At 41.8% G+C, this 23,214-nt stretch overlaps 1 protein-coding gene across 5 annotated transcripts in view; it reads left to right on the top strand.

Moving 5' to 3' along the window:
- The first annotated feature begins 217 nt into the window (after positions 1-217).
- Positions 218-23,214, top strand: part of ESYT2 (extended synaptotagmin 2) — a 66,691-nt gene continuing 43,694 nt past the window's right edge. For 3 of the 5 annotated variants that reach the window (XM_085227032.1, XM_085227031.1, XM_085227029.1), the window contains exon 1: positions 218-708. In XM_085227032.1, the coding sequence (XP_085083158.1) occupies positions 355-708 (354 nt within the window). In that variant the 5' untranslated portion in view covers positions 218-354. Of the gene's footprint in view, positions 709-16,038; positions 16,058-16,199; positions 16,259-23,214 lie in introns of those variants that run through there. The other 2 variants (XM_085227033.1, XM_085227034.1) reach the window with 2 other exon arrangements.

Below are 23,214 nucleotides of genomic sequence, written 5' to 3'. Positions count from 1 at the left end.
GAGCAGGAGCTCCGTCATGCAGACCCCGCCGGGCACCGGACCGGGCGAAGGGGTCTGCGGGAGGCGGCAGGGAGGGGGCGGCCGTGCCTCGCCGGGCGCCAATGGCGGCGGCTGAGGGCGAGGCTCCCTCTGGCGGCGGCGCAGCCCGCGGCGGCGGTCGGCGTCTGGGGCCGGGCCGCCCCGAACCCGGAAGCGGGCGGCGGGTGGTGTCGGTGCGCGGCGAGCGGGGCCGGGCGCAGGATGCGAGGCGCCGCCGCCGCCCTGCCCCCTGCTCGCTCGCAGCCAGCGCCCGAGGAGGAGGAGCGGCAGCGGGAGGAGCGGCCGCATTCGTAGGAGCCGCCGCCGCGGTAAAGCATGAGCGGGGCCGCGGAGAAGCAGTGCCCCGGCGCGGGGACTCCCGCCGCGGCGGAGAAAGCGGCGGCCGGGGGGGACGCGGGGCCGGAGCCGCCGCCGCCTTCGATGCTGAGCGTGGACGTGACCGGCTTGGTGTCGCAGTTCGCCAGGAGCTTCGTGCTGATCTTCCCCGTGTACGTCCTGGGCTACCTGGGGCTGAGCTTCAGCTGGGTGCTCATCGCCCTGTGCGGGCTCTTCTGGATCCGGCGGCACCGCGGCGGCAAGACCTCCCGCCTGGGCCGGGCGCTCGCCTTCCTGGAGGACGAGGAGGAGGCGGTGCGGCTCAGCGTCTCCTCCGCCGATCTGCCTGCGTGGGTGAGTGAGCGAGGGAGGGAGCGCGCGGCCGACACCCTTCGGCGCTTCCGAGCCCGGCGGGCAGCGCGGCTGCGGGGCGGGCCGAGGCCTCGGCCCCTCCTGCGGGCAGCGGCTGGCTGCGGGGATGCCGTACCCGGGGGGCACGTCCTGCGCGTTGCGATGCTGGGCGAGCCCGGGGAACGTCCCTCCGCCCCGGCGTCGCGGCCCCGCCGCCGTCAGCCCGAGCCCGGCGCTGCCCTCCGGCCCGATAGCGGGCAGGGCTTCCCCCGCTCAGTGAACTTCATCGCGGGGATCCGCGCGTTACCCCGCAGATGTTGTGAGCTCCCCGTGATGCGCACTGGAGAAGGAGTGTTTTCTGAGAAAGTTGAGACCGGAGGTGACAAAATCAGTGTCCGAGCTGTTCTGCATCTTTAAATAACGCATCCCTTAACGGTAACAGAAAGACGAGGTGGTGGTTCGAGTGGTTTCAGGGCTTCGCTGTGAGGGGCGCGGTGGCCTCGTTTGTGCTGCGCTGCGGTTGGTTGTGGAGGGCTTCCTTGGAAAGTAAAACCCTCCTTTGAGGTTTGGAGCTTTCTAATAAGTCATTGGAGCTCCCATTTTTTTAATTTAGCTTTTAGCTGGAACGGCTCCAAAGCTGAAATACCCTTTCTTTTTAATTTTTACTTTGGTGTGTTAGCGCTTTTTTAAACACAGCATACAGCCAGTTACCTGCCAGCATTCATCCCGGCCTGTTCTGCCATAGTAACCTGCTGTGCAGGGCTCGCAGCTCTCACCGTTAGCAGCCTTGAGGGTTCCTGCAAACTTCCTATGTGGTGTTGCTGCTGGCTGCTCCCTGTTCCTCTCTGGCAGCCGTTTCTGTTGGGTGCAGTGACCCTGCACGAGGCAGGGCTGTAATAACTGTCCCAGCTGCTGTTTTCACATGGTCAGACTTACACCTGATGTGGCCCATCCCAATTCCAATAAGGAAGTTATGCAAGTTTTGGGCATCCAGAGCAGATATAGCATATAGGTGTGAAATGGGAGGCTTTTTGCTTCTGTTTTCTTGTGTCTTTTACCTGAGTTCTGGGGAAGTATTGTAGTAAAGTCTTTAAAAGAAACGAGATGGGTTTACTGCCTGGAGCTGAAATGCAAGTCTTAAATTAGAAAACATAGAGCTAATGTAAGAGCTGTTGGCTTTTTTTTCCTTTTTGTAATTTGTTACTTTTGATAAAACGGCAATTAATTCTTCTGTGGAGTTGTCTGAGTACCTGAATTTAGAAAGGGGCTTCTTGACTTTGGATTCTGCTCAGCATATGTTAGAGAGAGGGATGAGTGCTGGCTGCAAACAGCTGTGTATCATCATATAGTGAGAGAGCAGCTGATTGATAGGCAGGGCTTCCCTGAAGTGTGGCCTTCTGATATGTCAATTGGCAGATGTAAATCACCTTTTTTTCCCCCCCCCATTCTTTAATCTTATTCTCAGATTTTAAAAACCTCGGGTTTTTTTGTTTGTTTTTTTTTTATGCTAACTGCATGCTGTATTCTAGAAGTATCTTGCAACCAAATAAATGCAGGTTGCAGGTTACATACAATCTGGAAAACAGAGCAGTTTTGAGGACTGTGAAATCACCCAAATTAAAAGTGATCCTTCATGTCTGCTTTCATAGTCATTAAGTTCTGTGTAAGTTTTTTTGCTGTCTGTGTAACCTGTCTTGGACAACAGCTGTTCTTTTTCCTTTTGTTTTAAAGTTATCCTGGAGACTCATTGACTTCAGTCATATTTTGAGGAAAAGATACTAGGTATATATAAAGTCTGACGTCTCTTTACTATTGATAGGTTGCTGTTATCCAGTTTATCTGTCTATTTCAATGTGACTCCAAACTGAAGTATGCTCTCTTGGTTTCTAATCATGGAAATAAGCTGTTTAATCAATGGATATACAGATGGTATATATATATATCCAGGAGCTTGGCTAATATAATTTATATTGGAGGAAATGAAATAAAGTCACTCACCCTGTCCTGGGCTTGCAAGATGAACTCCTGATGGAGCAGAACTCCAGAGAGAGATCCTTCCCCACTGGCAGTCGGCTCTTAAATGGGTCTAGGAGAGGTGGAGCCAGGCTCCACCCCTTCCTGCAGCACAGGTGAATTGCCTTCACCTGTGCTCCCATGGCTGACTCATTGCTCGCCTCAGGTGATCAATCAAAGGTTCAGGCCGTGATTCAGCAGCCCCATACATAAGCATATGATTCTGTAGCTTCCACCAGGACCACAAGAGTGAGCAGCATGGGTAGGGGCAGGAGCTCCTTGTCAATAATATGGTGATTTTCTCTAATAAACATACTGAGAGGAGGATGTGTACCTTCCATCCTACCGGAGCCACAGTGTGCCTGCACTTGGTCAAGCCTGTATATGCACAGAAAGCATGTGATGGTGCTCTGTCCTGCCAGAACTTCCCATCATTTGCTGATGGAGACCATTTTCAGCTCCTGCAGCCACTGGAACAGGGGTTTGAGGTCACCTGGGTGACCTCCAAGAAAAGTGCTGCCAAGACCTCAGGTGGGAAGCTCAGCTGAGCACTGGCTCTGTAGCTCCCTTCTCATCCTGCAGGCTGTCATCCGAGTGTTATGCAGGCTCTGGGACAAAGCACTCCAAGTAATTGTTGTCTGACCTCACCAAGTACCTGATGGTCTTTACCCAGTCCTCACGTAGGGAACAGCTTGATTTGTTCTGCACCCACCGTGCCCCACAGTCATAGTAAAGCTGGTGGAGTCAAGGATCAGGTAGGTGACATCGTCCTTTGTGCGCCAATGCCAGCAGCCCCACACCAAGCAAGATGAGGTGATCTAGGTCTTGATCTAGCAGCTGGCAACCCTGCCTGTGGCAGAGGAGTGGGAGCTTGATGATCCTTGAGGTCCCTTCCAACCCAAGCCATTCAATGATTCGAAGCCTGGCTCAAAATTCCAGATCTCCCAGACATGCTCAGCTGGAGTCCAGGCACGCGACCAGGCTAGACAGTCATCTCACTGATGTCACAACCCTTTGGTCAGGGACCTCATGGTCAGTCACTGGGTCCCATTGCCTTCCACCTTGGTCATTTTCCTTGGTAACGGTGATAGATTTGGGTAAATAAAAATTGCACATTTACCTTCCCACAGTAATCCTGTGAACTATTTACACTTCCTGAAAGTCACACTGACATTTTTTTGCATGTTCTGATTTGGACACAGTATGAATTGGTGGCAATCGATATGTCAGGGTTGCTTTTTCTACCAAGTGCTGATATCACAGCAGGTTGTTTGCTCCTTTTTTTAGGGAAGAAAGAAAGTAATAGCTCAAAGTTCAGTTACTTCTGTACGTGCCTATGCCAGGTATGCTAGGAACATGTTGCCCAGAGAACTATGAAGTTATTTATAATTAGTCTCGTGTTAGAATAATATGTATGTATATACTTTTTTTTTTCCTAAAACCCTTCTATGAACTTGTCAGATATTCCAGTTATGTGGTCAGAGCAGTGAAGATTTCAGTAATAACTGGTTTATACTGATAACTCAGTATGTTTGTGAAAAAAGAAACGTTAGAGCTGTAACTGCAGAGTCATATCCTGTACTGAGTTACGTCTGCAGAGCACAGAGGATAGAACTGGTGATGCTCTTACATCTGTTTGGCATAAAGAGTTCTGAATGCTGTAGAATTGAACTTGTGAACTGGATCTTAGGTTGATAGTTTGGGACAGGAGTCTCCAAAGATTCCTTACTGACGTAGGTATGTACTCAATAAGTCTGGTAAACAAATAGATTTCTGCAATGCCATGTTTGTTTATTAATTCCCATTGAACAAAAAGATCTTTCTCTCAACTTCTAATTATATCTTCAGTTAATGCTGTTATTGCTGTAGCTGCAGGAATTACAGGTGAGCTTTTATGAGACATTCCAAAATAGTAAAGTGAGGCTGTGAGACATTGTTATACATCCTTCTCTTCCTCTCCAAATGTTAGTTTGGTATGACAGATAGCGTTTATAAGAAAAATTACTTCCATGTATGGCTACTTAATGGTAAGCTGGATCTCATCAGTTTAGTTGGTGAGTACCGCAGATGGCCGTATACTCTAGGCTGCCAGCCTGCATCTGGAAAGTATGAAACGGTGTGAGTAAGAATTGAATAATAGCTGAAGAGTACTTAACAAATGAAGTTCACGTCCTTCTGCCTGACGCTTTATTTTTCTTCAAAACTGCTTTCTGTCCTAAGTAGTACACATCACATAATCACATGTGATTTGTGTGTTTCTGTGTTTGTGTGTTTGTTTTTGGAAGAAGCTTAATTTGGTTCAGTATCACTTCTTGTACTTCAGAAGGTAACCTGGGTGACTTTCTGGGAGTATTGGATGGTTAAGAGATGTGAATGATGATATCAGGAATGGAGACCATTCCTCTTTCTCAAATAAAGTTTTCAAGTTTACTGTGTTAAAAATGTACTGAGATGATTTCTGTCATGTGCTTCATTCTCTCGTGTATAATGTGATAATAAGCACCACTGTGTGATTCGTACAGCAAGATCCTTTTCTGGAGTACTTATGGTAGAAAACCATGTGATGAGCTGATGTTTATCAACATGATGTCAAATACTGTAGAAAAATATTAACTTGAAAGTAATAGTTTCATTTTCTGAACTGTTTTTAGGTACATCAGGCCTTCTAACTATGTGTTTATATTGTTGGTTTTTTTCATTATAACAAATTGATATTATCTGAGTTACTAGCGACTTTTGGAACTACTTCAAATGTATTCTTCAAATGTGCTGTTTGTCTGAATAACTGAGGAAGATGTATCTTTATTTTATCTTCATTCAAGTCTGCCAGTGCTGTTTTCATGCCTGAATAGTTTTTGAATATAGGGGTGGGGCTGACTTTAGCCATATTTGAATAGGCAGAAGTCATAAAGATCTTGGCAGTGAAGATCAAAGTTTTATAGAAGGGAGCAAAGGAACCAAGAGTAACCGTCAACCTTTTCTGCCTCTTCTACAAGTTTCCTCTGGCTTTAGATTACTGCTGCTTGAGATTGTTGACACATCACAGAATGTAGTTGGATATGTATTCCATTCTTTTTCTTTTACTTTGCATGAAGACCTGTTGGTAAATAGAATGGCTGTTATACAAATGTTTACGTACGAGCTTATAATAATGAAAGCCTGCCATAGAAATTTTGAATATTCAAAGCAATTCTTTAGTGTCGTGTTCCTATGTTTTAAAATGAAAGAACAGGTAGTGTTTTGTTTCTAGTAAAATAAACATCTTTGACTTAAGCTGCAATATAGATCAAATTAATTATCTCCCATTTTCCCAGCCATTGCTAATAATTGCACAGAAGTTTTCTAATTGCTCAAATTGCCTTTGGCAAAACTTGTTTTGAATTTTGCAGCAGTTTCTTGCTGACCATGTGTCTGTGCTCAGATGTGGGTTTCTGGAAGTTGCTTTTGAAACATATTTTGAAATTAAGTTTTAAAAGGATGCAGTTGTTAAATATCCTCTGAATTATTATCTGAAAGTTAGTTTGGTAGGGCTTTATATTGTGTATCAAGTTCCGAAAACAGCAGTAAATGACTATAAACTAACATAGATCATTAGATTGGTGTGGTTCATCATATAGATACAAAAACCACTTATTTCTGTTGCTGTTCTAGAACCTTTTATAGATTCCATTGTATTTGATGCTGGTAATGTGGATAGTTGTTCTGAACATTTTTAGCCTGCTACTGCTCTTTCCTAGGGAAGGTGGGGAATGAACACCCCACCAGGAGCTCGGGAGCTAGCAGGGAACAGCTTAGGAGTTTGTAAGCTTGGCAAACGGAACTTGAAATATATGTAGAGCTGCATTTCCGTGTTCAGAGAGAATATTGCACTTCTTCAGAAAAAAATTAAATCCTATCTTTGTATGGTGTTTGTGAACTTTTAATGAAAATAAAGGTTATGGAGAGGTGGATTATTGGACTGATAGCAGTGGTTGATTATTTCCCCATTGGACTGGAATGAGTTCAAATTCAGCAGTGTTAGGATGTTCTGTTAGAGAGGTGAATTTCAATAGTCAGGATTGTAGAATCATAACATACTTTGAGTGGAAAAGGACCTTAAAATCGCCTAGTTCCAGCCCCCCACCACAAACAGGAGTCTTTGCACCAGATCAGCTTGCCCTAAGTCCTTTACTGACTTTGGGTGTGTTCAGTAAGTACCCTGGTCTGGCTATATCCGTTCCATTTGCTTCAGCTTCTTAAGGTACTTTCTCCTGATATGTCTCTCCTTAGCATATTCCTTTATTTCTCTTAAGCTCATAGTGCAGGTGAGCTGTGTCCCATCTGCTCTTGAATTTCATTGATAAGGTGTTTCAGGGGTGAAGGAAAGGTGCTCTTCAGCCTCTTTGCAGAGTTATTTCATCCTCAACTCAATTCTAATTTTTTATTCCTGCATAGTTCCTGCCAACCTTTGTGTACCAGTCTTTGTTGGACTTGTGAAGTCTTATTTTCTTTGCAGCTTAAATGCTGCAGCCTTTTTTCAGTTTTGCTCTGTTCCATCTATGCGCTTCCTGTGATACTGTTAAAGAAAGAACAGTGGGAGTTTTCAAGCTTCTTCCCATTAACAATTCCTTATTCATGAGAATGTATATAAACAACATCCCTAAGTTTTATATGTAAGCCAAGTCCTGCTTTTCTCTTTGCTCAAATAAGCTTATTCCAGAGAGAGTCAGGGAGTCCAGCAGTTAAATCAAAGCAAATGATTCTGCAGTTTCAAAATGAAGTAAAAGTGCACTCCTGACAAAAAGCATGTCCTGCACACAGTTGCATTTTCCCACTGCCTTCTTGTGCCAGCATTAGAATTTACTTGGCCAACTAAGCACAGATTTTTGCCAGGTTGAGCATTCAGCTGGATTGTTTCCTGGAGTGAGCTTACTGTGCTGCCACATGAGTGCTGCTGCCTACAAAAGGAGGATGTGGAAGTCTACGGTCAGGTTTGAAGTGAGATGGAGCAATAGCATGCATGAAGAGAATTCTCTTAGAAACAAGTGGCAGATTACACTGCTGAGATGCTTTTGTGGGAAGGCAAAATACGCACTTGGAAAATTTATAATGTCAAGTTGCACATCCAGGTTCTTTGATAACATTTAAAAATACTTAATTATCAGATATACCAACTATGGGTACTTCGAGCCAACTTCAGAGTCAGCCCTGTTTTTAGTGGGTGGTTGGATCAGATGAGCTCCAGAGATTCCTTCCAGCATAAATTATTCTATGGTTGGTTTTGTTTTAAGTTACCATTTAATTAGCTTTCAGTCTGCAGCTGCAGCTTGCAAATGATAAGAAACCTTTTCTGCATAAAATAGCAGCATTTGTATTGTGGTTTAACCAGCAGGTAGCTCACCATCAGAGTCATTTGCTCACTTCCCAGTGGGATGGAAGGGAGCAACACCAAAGAACTCTTGGGTTGAGATAAAACTAGTACTAAGAGAAAAGGAAAAGAATAATAGTTACGATATATGTATGCATATATATGCACATGTAGATGAATGCATATCACAAGTGATGCATAAGCAATTGCTCGCTACCTACTGACTGATGCCCAGCGAGTGAAAGAGAGTGAGATGAACTCCCATCCCCCTTCAAAACTCTCATTGTATGGAACGTCCCTTTTACCAGTTTAAGTCAGCTCTCCTAATTCTCCTTTCTCCCAGCTCCTTCTCTGAGAAACTGGAATGTACAGCACTGCTTAGCAGCAGCTATAAACATCAGTGTGTTATCAACACTGTTTTTCACCTGGAACCAAAGCATACCACGCACTCTGAAGAAAACAATCCAGCCCAGCTGAAACTAAGAGTTTGGTTATGTGTTAAGCGTACCATCAGAAAGGAGTGGATGGAGGCTGTCTTTAAAGAAGTGTTTTGTTTGGGAGATACTACAACAGTAGAACGTTGAGATGGCTGTCAGCTAAATAGCTAGTATTAAAATTCTATGCAGCAAATTACTAAAACACACAATTTGCAACGGAACTCCAGTTATATAAATAACCTTCCAAAGCAGAGCGTTGCTGGATAATGAGTCATTGCACTGAGTTTTGTCTGCTACACCCTGATGTGACTGCAGAACTCTCAGTAACGGTTGAACACTGGAGTTGGGGCTAATGGTGTTCAGCTGGAGCAGTCTGGAATGATGCCTCAGGAAGTCATTACTGGAAATATGGAGCTGGTTTTGCTTGGCTCAAAATAACTGTCATGTGACAAGCAAGCATTACATTGTCATTTCGCTGTCCTTATCATATAGCAGCAGGGTCAGGTTTACATTGCAGTTCAAAAGCAAGCAGGGTCAGGTTTACATTGCAGTTCAAAAGCAAGCATTTTCACTGAAGAGATTTGTATTTAGTGTAGATGGAAAAAGGTGTGCAATGCGTTTGCTTGAATTGAGAGAATTTATTTTTTTGCATTCCTTTGGATAGAAACTGAAATCGTTTCTTTGGGAAGGTTTGGAAGATGAACACCAAATAAGAAATTAAATGTATTTGCAATCCGTTCTCCGTCGTATTCCCTCACTTTCTGCCTTAATAGGAAGGTGGGGAGGAAACAGGTGCACTTGTATAAAATAAATTAAAAATATATTTTTAAAAAGCAGTGTCTCCCTATTTAATTTTTAAAAGAACCCGTAAGGCATGCTGAAGGTAGCTGTAAGTCCCCAGGTTTTGATTTGAATTAGTCCTGCAGTATTGCAGTCCACATCTCTGTTCTTAAAACCTGTGCCGTTCAGTTTGTAATGCCCTGCTGAAAAGAAAACAGTGTGGGAAGGACAAAGCCTCCAGTAGAATTTGTCAGCTGAGGCAGCTCTTAGTTTGTTTTGTATTTAAGCACTGCTGTTGCTTCTTTGTAATACGTGGTCTGAAAAGAGGTTTCTATACTTTCTCAGATGCCCTTCTTCACACAGTACGTTCTGCAGGCCGCTCACTTGGTTAGCTTTGAAATACAGCAGTGAATTCTGCTTGCAATTCTGTATGCAGGCACTTGACGAGAACTCTTGTGGCATTCTGCTGCTGGGCAGAGAATTGCAAACTGTGCCCCGAGCTGCTTTCTGCAGCCTCATAGAACAAACTCTCCAGATTTGTTGGTAGTGAGCAAGTTTGATCTGTCTGCATGTTTCCAAGCAGGCTGTCGTTACTGCAGTGAATGTGTGACACTTCAAATGAAGAAATGTCTGTTCTTATTTTGTTTCCTTTCCCTCCTCCTCCAGTCTGTTGATTCATCTTGTTAATTAGAATGCTGAATTATCTTGGACATGTGCTAGGAAGTTGTCTCAGTCTAGTAGTGAGTTTTATGATGCTGACTAAATACATATTTTAAACCACCGTGTTCCTCAACCGATTACTTTCTCCTCAAATACTTGAACCAGAAAGAAAACACTTTTCTACCCGCCCACTCTCTGCCAGTTACATGTCAAGAAGCAGCCAGGAAATGGTAAGGTGGGGAAGAGGGGGAAATCGGCATTTTGTCATTTGAATTGTATGTAGTACAAGAAAATTTAATAGTGGTTGCTTAGATGATTAATACAGTGATTGATAGGTTAAACTCTAGTCTCATGATCACTTTGGTTTGTCTTTTAAGGAAAATATTTGGACTTGAGAATGCTTTTTTTCTCTCTTTTCAGGGTGTGGTAGGTGTGAGCTCTGCGTTGATGTGAATGTGCTTCAGTTTCCATCTTTTTTCGATAACCTCAATTTTCTCATTCCTGTTTTGTTTATATAAGTCTCTTATTGTGGCAATTGGTTATTTACCAGATCTGCCTACATACAAAACTTTTGTCAAAGTTGCACATAATAACATCTTGTGTCTTACCTATGTAACAGAAATCTTTTGCCAGCAGTTGTTTTATCAGTTCTTTTGTGTTTTCATAGTGTTGCAGCTGTAGTCTGTGAAGTTTCTGTCCTGTGTGTTCTGTCTGAATACTCTAGAGTACGGCTGTGAATAACAAGAACGTTACCAATCTGTTCATTCTGGTACTTTGAAGTGCTAAAAAACTCTCCAGTAATTTTTTTTTCCTTTTTAGTTCATTAGATCCACTCAGAACACAGACTTGATTTGATTCTCATATAAGAATAAAAACCTTAATTTTACTGTAGGAGAGATGAGGAACTACAAAAACGTTATTTTAAAACAGTAGATTGGGACTCATATGCTGTTTTCCAGAACTCACAGGTTGTTTTTAGTGCACCTGCTTCCTGTATCCTGAATGTTGTGTTTTTCTGGCACTGCTGGGAGGGACGTCTGTGATACTGGTTCACTGTAACAGCCCTGCTGGCAAAGCTGTCACTGGAAATACAAGTTTATATAGCTGAAATTGGGTGTTTTTGTATTTGTCTTCACCTTCTTCCTAGGTCTTAAACCTCTCTATGCTAAGTCTGCAGAGAGAATCTGCACAGCGTTGCTCTGGATGTTCGAGCAGAACTGGGAAGGAATTGTGGGCAATTCTTTTGGAGCTAGTGGACGTGGGACCTACTGGGCAATTTTTAGAGATGTTCAAACATTAACTCAGGAGATGGGTGATAGGAAACCAGAGGACAGTGTTAGTGCTGGTGGAGGCATCCAATCTTTCATCTTCACTTTAAGTGAATCTGGTATTAGATATGCTGAATATTTAGCAGGTATTTTCTTCAGGTAAGAAGTGGAGATGTTCCTGCTTTACATGAAACTCTCTTGAAGGGATGGAAGTGATCGTAGCTTTTGCTTACCATTGCTTTGAAGTATTTATCTTAGACTGTAATAACATCAGTTCACTTGTGTGTTCTCACAGTGCCAGCTGAAAAACTGTTGGATATTTTCACTTCAACTTTTGACAAGATAATAGAAACAGTTCCACTTGTCAGAGCAAAATTTTTAATTATTCCTACAAGTAGTGGATTTTAAGTTCTGACAGATCACTTTGGAATTTCCTCTACTGTAAAGGTCTGATTTATGCTTCCCATGCAACACAGGAGCCTCAAGATTAGATGTAACCTGTGAGAGACGGTAAGATCATTTGTTTTCTTGCCTGAGGCTTGCAGTGCTTAGGGAAATGACTTTTCTTTTTGTCAGTCATCTTGTGGGTTTTGCATGTTCTTCTTTCTTCTTCCAGCAGTCAAAGCAATGAAATCCAGCTCTGCTTGTTATCGCTGTGATTGATTGCATTGCATAGCACATGGAAATAACATTCCTATCTGTGGTACTCTGGTGAATACAATGTATAAGTAAAGCTGTTACACCGTGATCTCCCACTGAGTAAGAGAAATGGAAAAAAATAAAAATAAAACCAGATTTGGGACAGATCAGATTAGTCAATGACAAAGGATTTGAGATGTCACTGTTTAAACAGAAAGTAACTCTATTGAGCCCCAAGGACAAAAGTGAACATGGATAATTAAACACTGCAGTACCTGTCTCAAAGACGGTGTTAATTTTTTCCAGTATCGTTTACAAGCCACTTGATGGAAGACTTCTCCATAAGCAAACAAATCTTTGTGTTGTGAAGACAGAAAATTTTAAACATAGTTGAAACGAAAATCATTTGCAGATAAATGTGAAGCTTACTGACTATTTGATGTCCTGAGAATTTTTCAAATGTGTTGACTAGAGTTGTATTGGGCAATTAGAATGATGCGTTTTGATATGTATCACTGTATGCCTTTTATAATGGAAATAAATGTGCTTTTCTTTTTTCTTTGCCAGAGGCTGGTTGTGTTTGGATAAGCCTTCCATTTAATTCCTCGGAGTACTTTTTTCAGCTGGAATGTTACAACTGCAAATTAATTACTATTTATGCAGATCTCTGAAAAGAACTGTGGCATTTTACTCAGGAGGTCTGATTCCACTTGAACTGTCATCACTGCATTCTTCTAAATTCAAGTAATATCTTTTGCAAGAAAGCTATTACATGTGATTAAGATCTGCATACAGACCAAAGTTAGACTGCTGAAAGTATCTATTAATCATCATGGGCTGGGATTCAAGTCTAAACCAACACAATCAACAGTAAAAGCTGTTGCCAATTAGCACAAATAATGACGTTTGCTATAGCAAATGGAAATATGAATTCGTGCTGCTGAGCTTATGCACCTCGTTCTAGGGATATAAGCCTCTCTGCCATCTGTCTTTAGTCAGTGTGAAGGAGTGAGGTGCGTTTTTTGCAGGAGGTCCCTTTTCCTCTTTGCAATAAGAACCTGGAGTAATGAGGTCACAGCTTCACTGCTACTTTTGCATGCTTAGAATTAGCAATCTGAGTACAGCTGTTGGATTTTAATTAATTAATGTAGTAAATATTCTCTTGTAGAACTCATTAAAAAAAAAAAAAAAGAGCACTGTAGCACTATCAACAGTATCTGTTGTAAAATCTGTTGAGAGTTCAGGTGGTAACAGTGACATTGAATGCATATAGAAGTTTACTTACGCACAGATGTATCCGCTGTCAAGAAAACTACAGATAAAGGATGAATCTGCTTTGGAGCATTTCAATTAAGTGCTGTAGTTATTCTGTCGTTGTCATGTGCAAGATTTCCTGATGCTAGATTCTAGGGAATGAGGGGTTGATATCTGGCAGTTCGGGCTGTTGTCTTCAGTTGATAGAAATTTCTAGCATTAGTACTCAGATTGTTTTTAGGCATAAGATATTTGGTTTCTGTTTGAAAGTACAGTTTATTTAACCTAAGTTTGGACACAAATCTGCATTCATTTGTGACTTTTCTTTGTGATTAGTAGAAGTGTCTTCAGAGGTCTCTATCTGTGTTTCGAGATGTGTATCTCCTCTGTCCTTTTCTCTCTCTGTTAGTGATAAAGCAGGTGCAGGTTGCCTTGGTTATTGTTGAATGTGTAAAAAATACAAATTTAATATTAGAGCAGAGTAATCCAGCCTATGATCACCAATATTTGAATCTTTGAATTGGAAACCTTTGAAACTGCTGTGAAGCTGTATACAGGAAAAAGAATATAGACTGTAGTGATAGTCAGGGGTAAAGAATATTCAAGAGGTTCGCAAATGTTTGGGTCTTCAACAATAACTTCAGTGCGGGTGATAAGCAGTAATATGAGATAAAAGGTCACAGCTCTGTGCTGCATTATGTAAGGACAAATGTATCCAACTTCTTTTTTCCCTCCATCCTTTCCATTGCTGCCTTCCCTCCTGTCTGTCAGATGCCCAACTATTCCAGCTAATGTTGGAACATTTCCACTCTGCATTCAAGAAGCACACTTTGTCACCTTCTCGTGTCCTAACCATCGTGTGTTTGGAGGGCAGTGGCTGCCTTTATACAAGGGCTAGTTTTGGCTCTGGGCAAACATCTTCGTGTAAGCACTAGCTGGGCAGAACTAGCGACTGTGTATACAGGGGTGTCTTCCTGGTTCAGGTCTCCAGGTGGATTATGCTTGCTACCTGAAAGTAATTGTTGCTATTGAAAATCCTTGCAACATACTCAAGATGTTTCCATAACTTAAGATCCCACTGAAGGACTGCTTTTGTAACCGCATATGTAAAAAGTCCAGGATATTCTCACAAAAATGCTGGTCTTCCTCTCTAAATATCTGCAAATAAGTGAAGTGAGCTTATATTAAAGCTAGAGAAATTAAAATGAAACATCCTTCAAGAAATATATTGCTCATGTTAAACAACCCAAACAACAGGAGGAGTCATATTATTTAGTTTAAAAATAGCTGAGCTTAGAAAGAATAGTTGTATCTGTAGTGCTTTGCGGTCAGTTTCTTTCATGGTTCTTTTTATGATATAGTAACTCAAACGGACAATGAAGAATGTTTTGATGCAGATTGAAATGATACAGCTCTAATCAGATGCTGATTTCTGAACTTCAAATTTACTACTCGTAGCAGTAGTTTTTTCCCACCTTGGTTTTGTTGGTTTACAAAGACTCGAAAGGAGAGTCAAGTGACCAAAGTGTACAGTTGCTGTGTGCACAAGTCAAAGGGTCAACAGAGCAGTAAATATCCAGGAGTATTTTGACTGTACTCTTGCAGCATGTGGTAATGTCTTGGAGAAAAGGTGCTGCACACCCAGTGGTACCCATTCGCTTGTCTTCTTCAGTCCTGCATGGGGAGCCCTGTCTTTGTTTTTGCTGAGTATGGAGTAAATGATATTGCAGACTCAGGAGCGCCTGCCCAGCACTGTTCATCTGTTTTTAGAGGATCGTAGACCCTGTAGGGCTTTGGAGAATGTTTTGCTGTTCAATTCATTTTGTGATTAAAATTATTTAAGATTTCAAGAAGCATTACTCAAAACTTTTTTTGTCCTGCTTACTCTGTATATAATGTATAACTGCAGTTCTTCTAAGTATTAAATTCTATTTATTTCAGATTTTATCTCATGAATGTCAGTGTCAAAGCTAAGTGTTGGTGCAAGGCTGTCAGTCTGTTTTTAATTATATATGTACAACAAGTGCTTTATCTGCACTCTGTGGCCACTTTGCCTATGCATTGCTCCCACCTGCTGAAGGGTTCTTCCTAACGTAGTTTTTGTGGTGTTTTCATGTTATTATCAGTATAACATTATAAGTGTGCTGGAATATAAAGCTGCCACAAGTCCTGAGACTGTTGAATTCATAGTTCAGCAGCTACTTTAGTGGAACCAGGATTTTACCTGTTTTTCTAATGCCAGAATAATGAAATACTGCATTCTGTACTTCGTACAGTGTTTTTCTAATTGTATCTGAGGCTGACAGAAAGCATGGATCTTGTGGCAGATTTGCAGCTTGCTGGATGTTACTGTGCAATTTAGTAGCTTAAGCATGCATGTTTTCAGCAGTGGATGTTGGTTTTTTTTAATTGTTTGTTTGTTTTTAAGTGGTATCCCTTCAGGTCTAATTTAAGCACACTTGCTGTACTTATTATAAAATGTGTAAGAGGTGTTAAGCTCGGTCACAGGGCAGTTATTCGAGTTGAAAGGTAGGCTACTGAAACAGATCTACAATTCAGATGAATAGAGGAATGATGAGCTGTAGGCAGGACTGGAAACGTACTTTTAAGATCTCCTCAATATGTAACAAAAACACTTTTTTATTTCAAAGCTAATGGATATGCCTGCACTAAATACTGAAACATAAGAATGAAGCTAACAGTTAATTAAGTTGGGTGGCAGGCTGAGTATTGGTTCCACCTTGTAGTTCAAACACATGATGTAGCATACCTAAGTATAGAACCTTGGTCTAGCAGAGTGCTTCAGTCTTTCCTTAGCAACCCACGCTACCAAAAACACACCAGAGCTGTCCTTCCCGCTCTGTTCTGAGTAATGGCAGCAAACTCCATGGTTATAGGTGGAGTTTATAAACAGAAATAGCATATTGATGCCTGCAGTGGGTTAGAATTCAATGGTCAGTGTCTCCCAGTTCTGCATTTCTTTGGTTTCCTGTTCTCAGCATGATCCTGCTTGAGGGTTACAGTCTGTTTTTGGAGAAACTGCAAGTATGTTCAGGCAAGGATAACCTCATAGTACTGCTTGCTTTCTTTCCTTAAGCCTCAGATGTGGTTGCAGGGTAAGGCTGGGCCTTTGATCTCACCTAGTGCAAGACTTGGTAAGTGGTACCAAAGAAGTGTATTTTGTATTCTGAGTATCTTTGGTAAACAACTAACAGCATGTAGTGTGCTGTGCTGAGATGCAGTCCCTTTGTGGGGGGAGAGGGCAGGCAAAATCCTTTCAGAGAAAGCAAATGTTAGAAATCTTGCTGCAGACCTGATCATTAAAAACACTGAGCTCAATGTAAGAACTAGTCCAGAAATATACAAATGACACTTGGTTGTGTGTGTCTGTGTTTTTTCATAAAGAAATCTGCTTGGACTTCCCAATACTCAGTATCTGTTCAGGCAAGCTTCTTGTACTTCTGGATGAAGTGCTGGTGTTACAGGTGAGCATGTTGTAACTGATCTGTAGAGTGGGTGGTGTCCTTAAGAAGACAAGAAACAAACATGGACAGTTTCAGAGAACTCTTGTGCATGTTGAATGACGTGCTTGAGTGGAAAAAAAACAAGAAAGAGATGTTTTGTGCAGTATTTTATGCTATTGGTTAACCAGAGCTTTTCTCCTCACCATTTGTCATCACAGTTTGAACTGAGACCCAAATAAAACATTGTGGTTGTGGGGTGTTGGTTTTTTTTTTTTATTTATTTTTTGTTTTTCACTTATTCTTGTTAGTCTGTTTTGCCTTCTGTCAGTTTCTCAGCATGGTTTTAGAGTTTATCACTGAGTATTTATAGGTTCAACATAACTGCCACGCATTACTGTCCTTTATACTTCCTGGATTTTACATAGTAAGCTGCTGGTTTTTCAGCTAGAAATAATACAGGCAGATTTTAAGATGTCAAACTTTGTATGATTTTTGATTATATTTTAAAAAATGATTTAATATGAATAATAAAATATGGTAGATAGTACTGTGTGCAATACAGCATGTACAGATTTTGCTGCACTTAGAAGTTAATCAAGTGAAAGAGTGTAAGAACCGTATAATCGCTGTGTTCTGTGTTCTTGTCTGGCTTCTAAGGATGCTGTTAACCCAGCTTGAATTTGCATGTAATGTTACTGGTTTTGGGGTGAGCAAACTGCAAACTTGTGTTTGAGAACATGAAAACAGCAACAGGGAGAACTTCCATTTTTATGACAAAATCTTTAACCTTTTAGTACAGATGGAAGCAGTATGAGCTGTGGGCAATTTGACACAAGCCAGCAGCAGACGACTCATAGAATCAGAGTGGTTTGGCTTGTAGGTCACATTAAGGAGCATAGAATCATAGAACATCCTTAGTTAGAAGAGACCCACCAAGTTAATAGAATCATAGAATGGCTTGAGTTGGAAGGGATCTTTAAAGATCATCCACTTCCAACCCCCCCACCGTAGGCATGATTGCCACCCACCAGATCAGGCTGCCCAGGTCCCCATCCAGCCTTGCATTCAGCAATTCCAGGGGTGGGTCATCAGGCCATGAAAAAGTCAATCTCCATCTTGTTTATAAGCTCCTTTTAAATATTGAAGGGCCTCAATGAGATATCTGTGGAGCCTTCTGTTCTCTAGACTGACCGAGCCCAGCTTCTTTAACCTTTCTTCATGGGGAGGGTGTTCCAGCCCTGGATACAGTTGGCCTTCTGGGCTGCATGGACACACATTTGGCTCATATTCTCATCAATCAGTACTCTCAAGTCTTTCTCCTCTGAGCTTATCTCAATCCATTCTCTGTCCAGATGGTGTTTGTGTTTGGGGTTGCTCCAGACAAAGTGCAGAACCTTGCACTTGGCCTTGCTGCTCATGGCCCCATCTCTCAAACCTGTCCAGGTCCCTTGGGATGACATCCCTTCCCTCCACCGTGTCGACTGCGACAAACGTCTTGGTGTCTTCAGTAGGCTTTCTTAAAGTGCTGTCAATCCTGATGTCCTTGTCACCAGCAAAGATACTAAACAATACTGGTCCCAGTACTGACCCCTGAGGAACAGCACTTGTCACCAGTCACTACCTGAACGTTGCTGTGGATCACAACACTTAGAGTGTGGCCATCTGGCCTATTCCTTATCCACTGAGTGGTACATCTGTCACATCCGTGTCTCTCAGGTTTAGGGACAAGGATGTGATGTAGGACAGTGACAGATGCTTTGCACAAGTCCATTCAAAGGATAGTAAATCGTGCTGCCTCACTGGTTGTATAAGCCAGTTTGAAAGCTTGTATTTAGCAATCCAGAGAGGAAATTTTTCTTCTGTTGATCATGAAGACAGCAAAACACTCTGGCATGCAGTAGGATCCTTGGGAACATGCCTAGATTCTCAAGAGAATTGGAAAGGAATTTGTCATCTATGCTTAAAAATACAAGTATAAAATATGATTTTTTTTTAAATGTAATGTTAAAAATAAGGTGTCAATGCCCTATAAAACTTAGATAACCCGAAAGCTAAAATTTCGAGGTAATTAAGACTGCTGGGGAAAAGAGGAAAATGAATGAAATGACTTCTGAGAATAACAAGTGATTAAGTGAGCAGCATGTCAAAAAGTAGCATTTTTCAAGTAGCAAAATTCAATGAGAGTCCTGATAAGTTTGGTTCATGCTGTACCTTTCAGCAGTCCAACCAGTTAAAATCTGAGTCTGCTTTCAGTTGCAATTGTGGAACGTGGAGACATAGTAGCATAGGCTATGATGAGATGTCTGACTTCCTGAATTCTGGTTAAGTTAGATGTCTGTCACCTGGTGTGACAACAAGTCTTTAAGTATAAATCCAGTTCTTGATTGTTTTCATGTGTCATGTTGTTCAGTCGTTAATTTATCTATTTACTTAACTCTACTTGTCCTGCCTTTCCATTGGACACAGATGCTTAAATACAATTGCTGTTGCTGTGAGCGCTCACTGAAGGTGAGACAGAGGGCACTGTGCTGTCTTAACAGTTAACAGGTAGCAAGTTCTGGTCTTCTGGATAGTTAAGAGATCTCATTGCTCTTTTGGGTAGTAAGTGGTAAACCTAAGAGCTAATCACCTCAACTTCACTTCTGTTCCAACTGGCAGTTTAGAAGAAAGGTAAAACTTTTGTTTCAGTTGAAGAATGCCTTGAAATATTTTTGTTGGGAATCTTTCACTTCGCATTAACTTGGGGATTGCTTTCAGTGATTCCTTATTCTTGGTGATTTCTGAATAAAGGATATGAAATCAACCAGTATCATCAATGGGCTGCCAGCCAGATGCCTTGTTAGATCTGTGAACATTGGGGTTGTTTTCATCCATGCATTTCTACTATATCTAGTGATTTCATTAGTCCTTTTAAATTTAAACCCTCCTATATGAAATGTGAAAGAATTTTTATTCTTGAAGAGATATTTAAAATACAAAATCTGGCCATCAAGCTGGGAAGCATAACTTAATTTCCTCAGTCTGTTTTTGTTGTGATGATTTTCTTTTTTTTTTTCTTTTAGAAAAAGATGAAGGCAGAATGAATCTTTTAGTTGATGAAGTTAGCTTCTAATTTTGTATCTCTTGTTCTTGGTAACTTGTTTTGAGGTCAGAAACCTGCATTAAACTCTGGGAAAAAATAGAGGAGCAAAAAATATGTTATGGCAAGGGGTATATATTTTGTGTGTTGTTCTTCATGGGGTTAAGGCCCGATGTTTCTGGAAGCGAGCGGTGCACAGTGAATTTCTGGGCTGACCAGCATTCCTCGAGATGGGGTTGCAAAAGCTGAGTGTCAGGCTAGAAGAAGGGTTTCCCAGCTCCACTGCTTACAGACTACTGTTCTGTCCTTTTTCCAGAGCAGCTGCTTATTATGCTTATCCCAGAGGATTTTATGGCAAGCTGCTGCTAAAATAGGTTTCTGGATAACTTCATTCTGCAGTGTACTTGCACTGTCTCTCTTTGCACTCACATGCAAAAATAGCAGCACTTAAGCAAATTTTATGTAGGTTTTGTACTGATGAGTCAAATTGCTGAAAAGTACTGCAGTTCTCAACAAGCCTCACTGCCTGTGTGAGTGAAGCATATTTAGTAGGTACTGAAGTGAAAGGCATGCATGGAGAAAACTGAACTTGTGCTTTGCTGTCTCAGCATCCTTCAGTTGAGTGGTCCTGGGTTGCTCTGTCAGTCACATCAGAGCAGTATTTCAGGGAGGATTTTCCTTTGCAAATACACTGTTGTTTTGTGTTGTCAAAGGCAGTATTTGCTGTAGCAGCCAGGTGGAATGTCCAAATGAGAGCACACTGGTGGTGCTGCAGTGTTGCGGTGGGGATTGACTGAGTGAGGGATCCACAGCTGCCACAACTTTAAGGCCCTTCTGGGTAGCTTTTCCAATTACAGTCTGATATGCAGTCTGATGTGGCCTCTTCTCCCAGGCAACAAACAGGATCTGAGGAAATGGCTACAAGTTGTACCAGAGGAGGTTTAGGTTAGACGTGAGGAAAAACTTTTTCTCTCAGAGAGTGCTCAGGCACTGGAATGGCTGCCCAGGGAGGTGGAGTCGCCGTCCCTGGCAGCGTTCATTGGGCATCTGGATGAGGAGCTGTGAGGTCTGGTTTAGTGCTTGTGGTACCAGAGGTGGTGGGAGGATGGTTGGACTAGATGATCTTGCAGGTCGTTTCCAAGCTTGTGATTCTATGCACATTTTGTATAACTTCTTAAAAATATATCGAAGCAAAATGGCATTCTTCTATTACTTAAGAGAGAAATGTAGATACTTCTATGATCAGATAAGAGGTGCTTGCAGCATTTAGAAAAGTATTAAATATTTTCAACTCAGTTTCATGTTTTAATGCTAGCATGGCAGAAAGTTTGAGTGTGTGATCTCTCTCTGTACTTCGGCTTAGATTAAATTCAGCAGTGTGTGTAGGTGGGTTGACTGTCACAACAGTGCTGCAACCATTTGCAGCACTTTCTGAAGACCTGCATTGTGCTACCTTTGCCTGGTTTTACAAAAGAATACCTTGTGAACTGCTGCTATTGTTTTCCTTGTCTTCCAGGTGTAATACTCTAATGTGTTAGGAAGTTCCCATTATGAAATACCAGGATATTTATCTCATGTGTTAGCTGCTGTTCATTTCAGTTTTGAACCGCTTGGTATGATGTGAGGAAGAAGAAAAGTAGAGGGCTACAACAAAATACAACTTTCTCAACTATTCAGAGTATCTCCTTCTCAATACTTGAGGTATATTCCTTTTGTATAGAAGCTTTCACATGTTAGTATTTAGACATGGATGTGCTGAAAAGCTGCTTGTTTCAGTCTTCCTACAAGAGCAAATCTGCTCTGTGTTTCGTTGTCGTGTTGCTGAAGGAATTCCTTCACCTCGATGTCTGCCCTGACTCTGAGCTTGTGGGACAGTGAGGAATACGGCAGACATCACTCTGGGAAATGTGTGCTGAGCAGACATCTGCTGTGCCTCGTGGCAGCTTGTGGGGCATGTGGGGCTGATAGCGGAGCTCACGTGGGGCACCCTGTGCTGCGGGAGCATTTGGTGTGACACCAACTATGTGTGTCTAATGCTGCTCTGTCTCATAGGTGCAGATCTGACTCAAAGGGCATGGAATTCTTTTTTTTTTTTAATGGTTTATTTTGTTTTCCAATGTGTTGTCCAAGCATTCAAATGCCTCACATTCCAGTTTATAAATAAATGCAGTCCTTAACCTTGCATGCCATTACAACTGCTTCTTCCATTAAGATAGGTTTCCATTTTTTCTGCTATTTCCACTGTAGTTTTTACTGTGATCAGAAAGCCATAGCAGTTGTTTCTAAGGCCCTTCCCCACCTGTATCTCTCTGACTTACAGTGGGGGTGGTTTCTTCTCCCTTTGATTTTCAGATGTTTGACTTTATTTATTTATTCATCTATTTTTGTTTATGGCCAATTACTGTTAAACCCTGTGCTGCTTATTTTATATAGCTTTTAGTTTCAGGACATGGTTAGTCTCACTGATTTACATAGGTCTTTCCAGTTGCAGTTCTGTGGAGTACCCTGTGGGCTGTAATAGTATATATGACAAAGCTGATTTTCCGTACTCGGCCTCCTTCCGGATCTTGCAGATGTTTTTGGATTTGAAGGCATTCCCTATGCAATACATGCACAGTGATGCTCAGTAAAATTGTGCCAGAGTCCTTGTCTAGTTCTCATACTGACAGCAAACTGTATTTATAACACTGAATATGGATTTTGCTTTGCACAGGGTAATGATTTTAATACATTTAAGACTGCAAACACAGAATCCGTGCCAAAGTATGCTGAACAGAAGCAAATGAGATTACTGGAAAATAATGGAAACAGCAGTTGTTTGTTAATTTAGGCAACAAATGGCTGAAGTTAATTGCAGTGTTTTTGAAGAACCCTAATTTTTAACTGTTTCAGCTTCTGTTTCAGGAGTTCTGAATCTTGCAGTTCTGCAACAGTAGTTGCAGTTGTTTCTACCTTGTGATTCAGAAGGTACAGGAGCTAGGATATTTCTGTCATTGACAGAGTTAAGAAATTGCCAGAATAACACCAGAGGTGAATTATTGGAAGGGAAAGTGGAGGCAGGCAGTGGAAGGGGGGGGGAGCAGTGCCTGCTTTCCCTTCCAGCTCACTCTCATTTTCATTTAGTGTAAATTTACTTAAGGACAGTTACTTCTCATTAGAAAAGAGTGGCTTGTGTTTGAGCAGAAGCCTTTTCACATTGGGTGGAGCAGAATTGGGAAAACTTGGGGCTGACTCATCAGTGTGAATGAGGAAGTCGTCCACCTGCTTCTGGAGAGAGGAGATTGATGCTGTGTATTCCAGGCAGCAAACCATCAGCCTTGTTCAGCTCTCTCTCACCGAAAATGTCCCTTGGCCTGCCTGCCTTGCTGACTGGGACACACAAAAGTGAAGTGCTGCTAAACTGAGCTTGAATCCTGTGTATTATATTCTTAATACTGGGATTCCTTTTCTTGATTTTTTTAATGACTTTTTTCTAGTTGTTTTGACTTAAAATGGCAACAAATTTAGGCAAATTAATATGACAGTTATAATTGAAGGGATCACTTAATTTTAGCGTTTCATTTTTTCC

The sequence above is a fragment of the Meleagris gallopavo genome, chromosome 6 (genome assembly GCF_905368555.1).
Source record: "Meleagris gallopavo chromosome 6, MGAL_WU_HG_1.1, whole genome shotgun sequence".
Lineage (NCBI taxonomy): Eukaryota > Metazoa > Chordata > Aves > Galliformes > Phasianidae > Meleagris > Meleagris gallopavo.
Note: the sequence above shows the minus strand (reverse complement) of the source record. Positions and strands in the feature narration are given on the sequence as shown.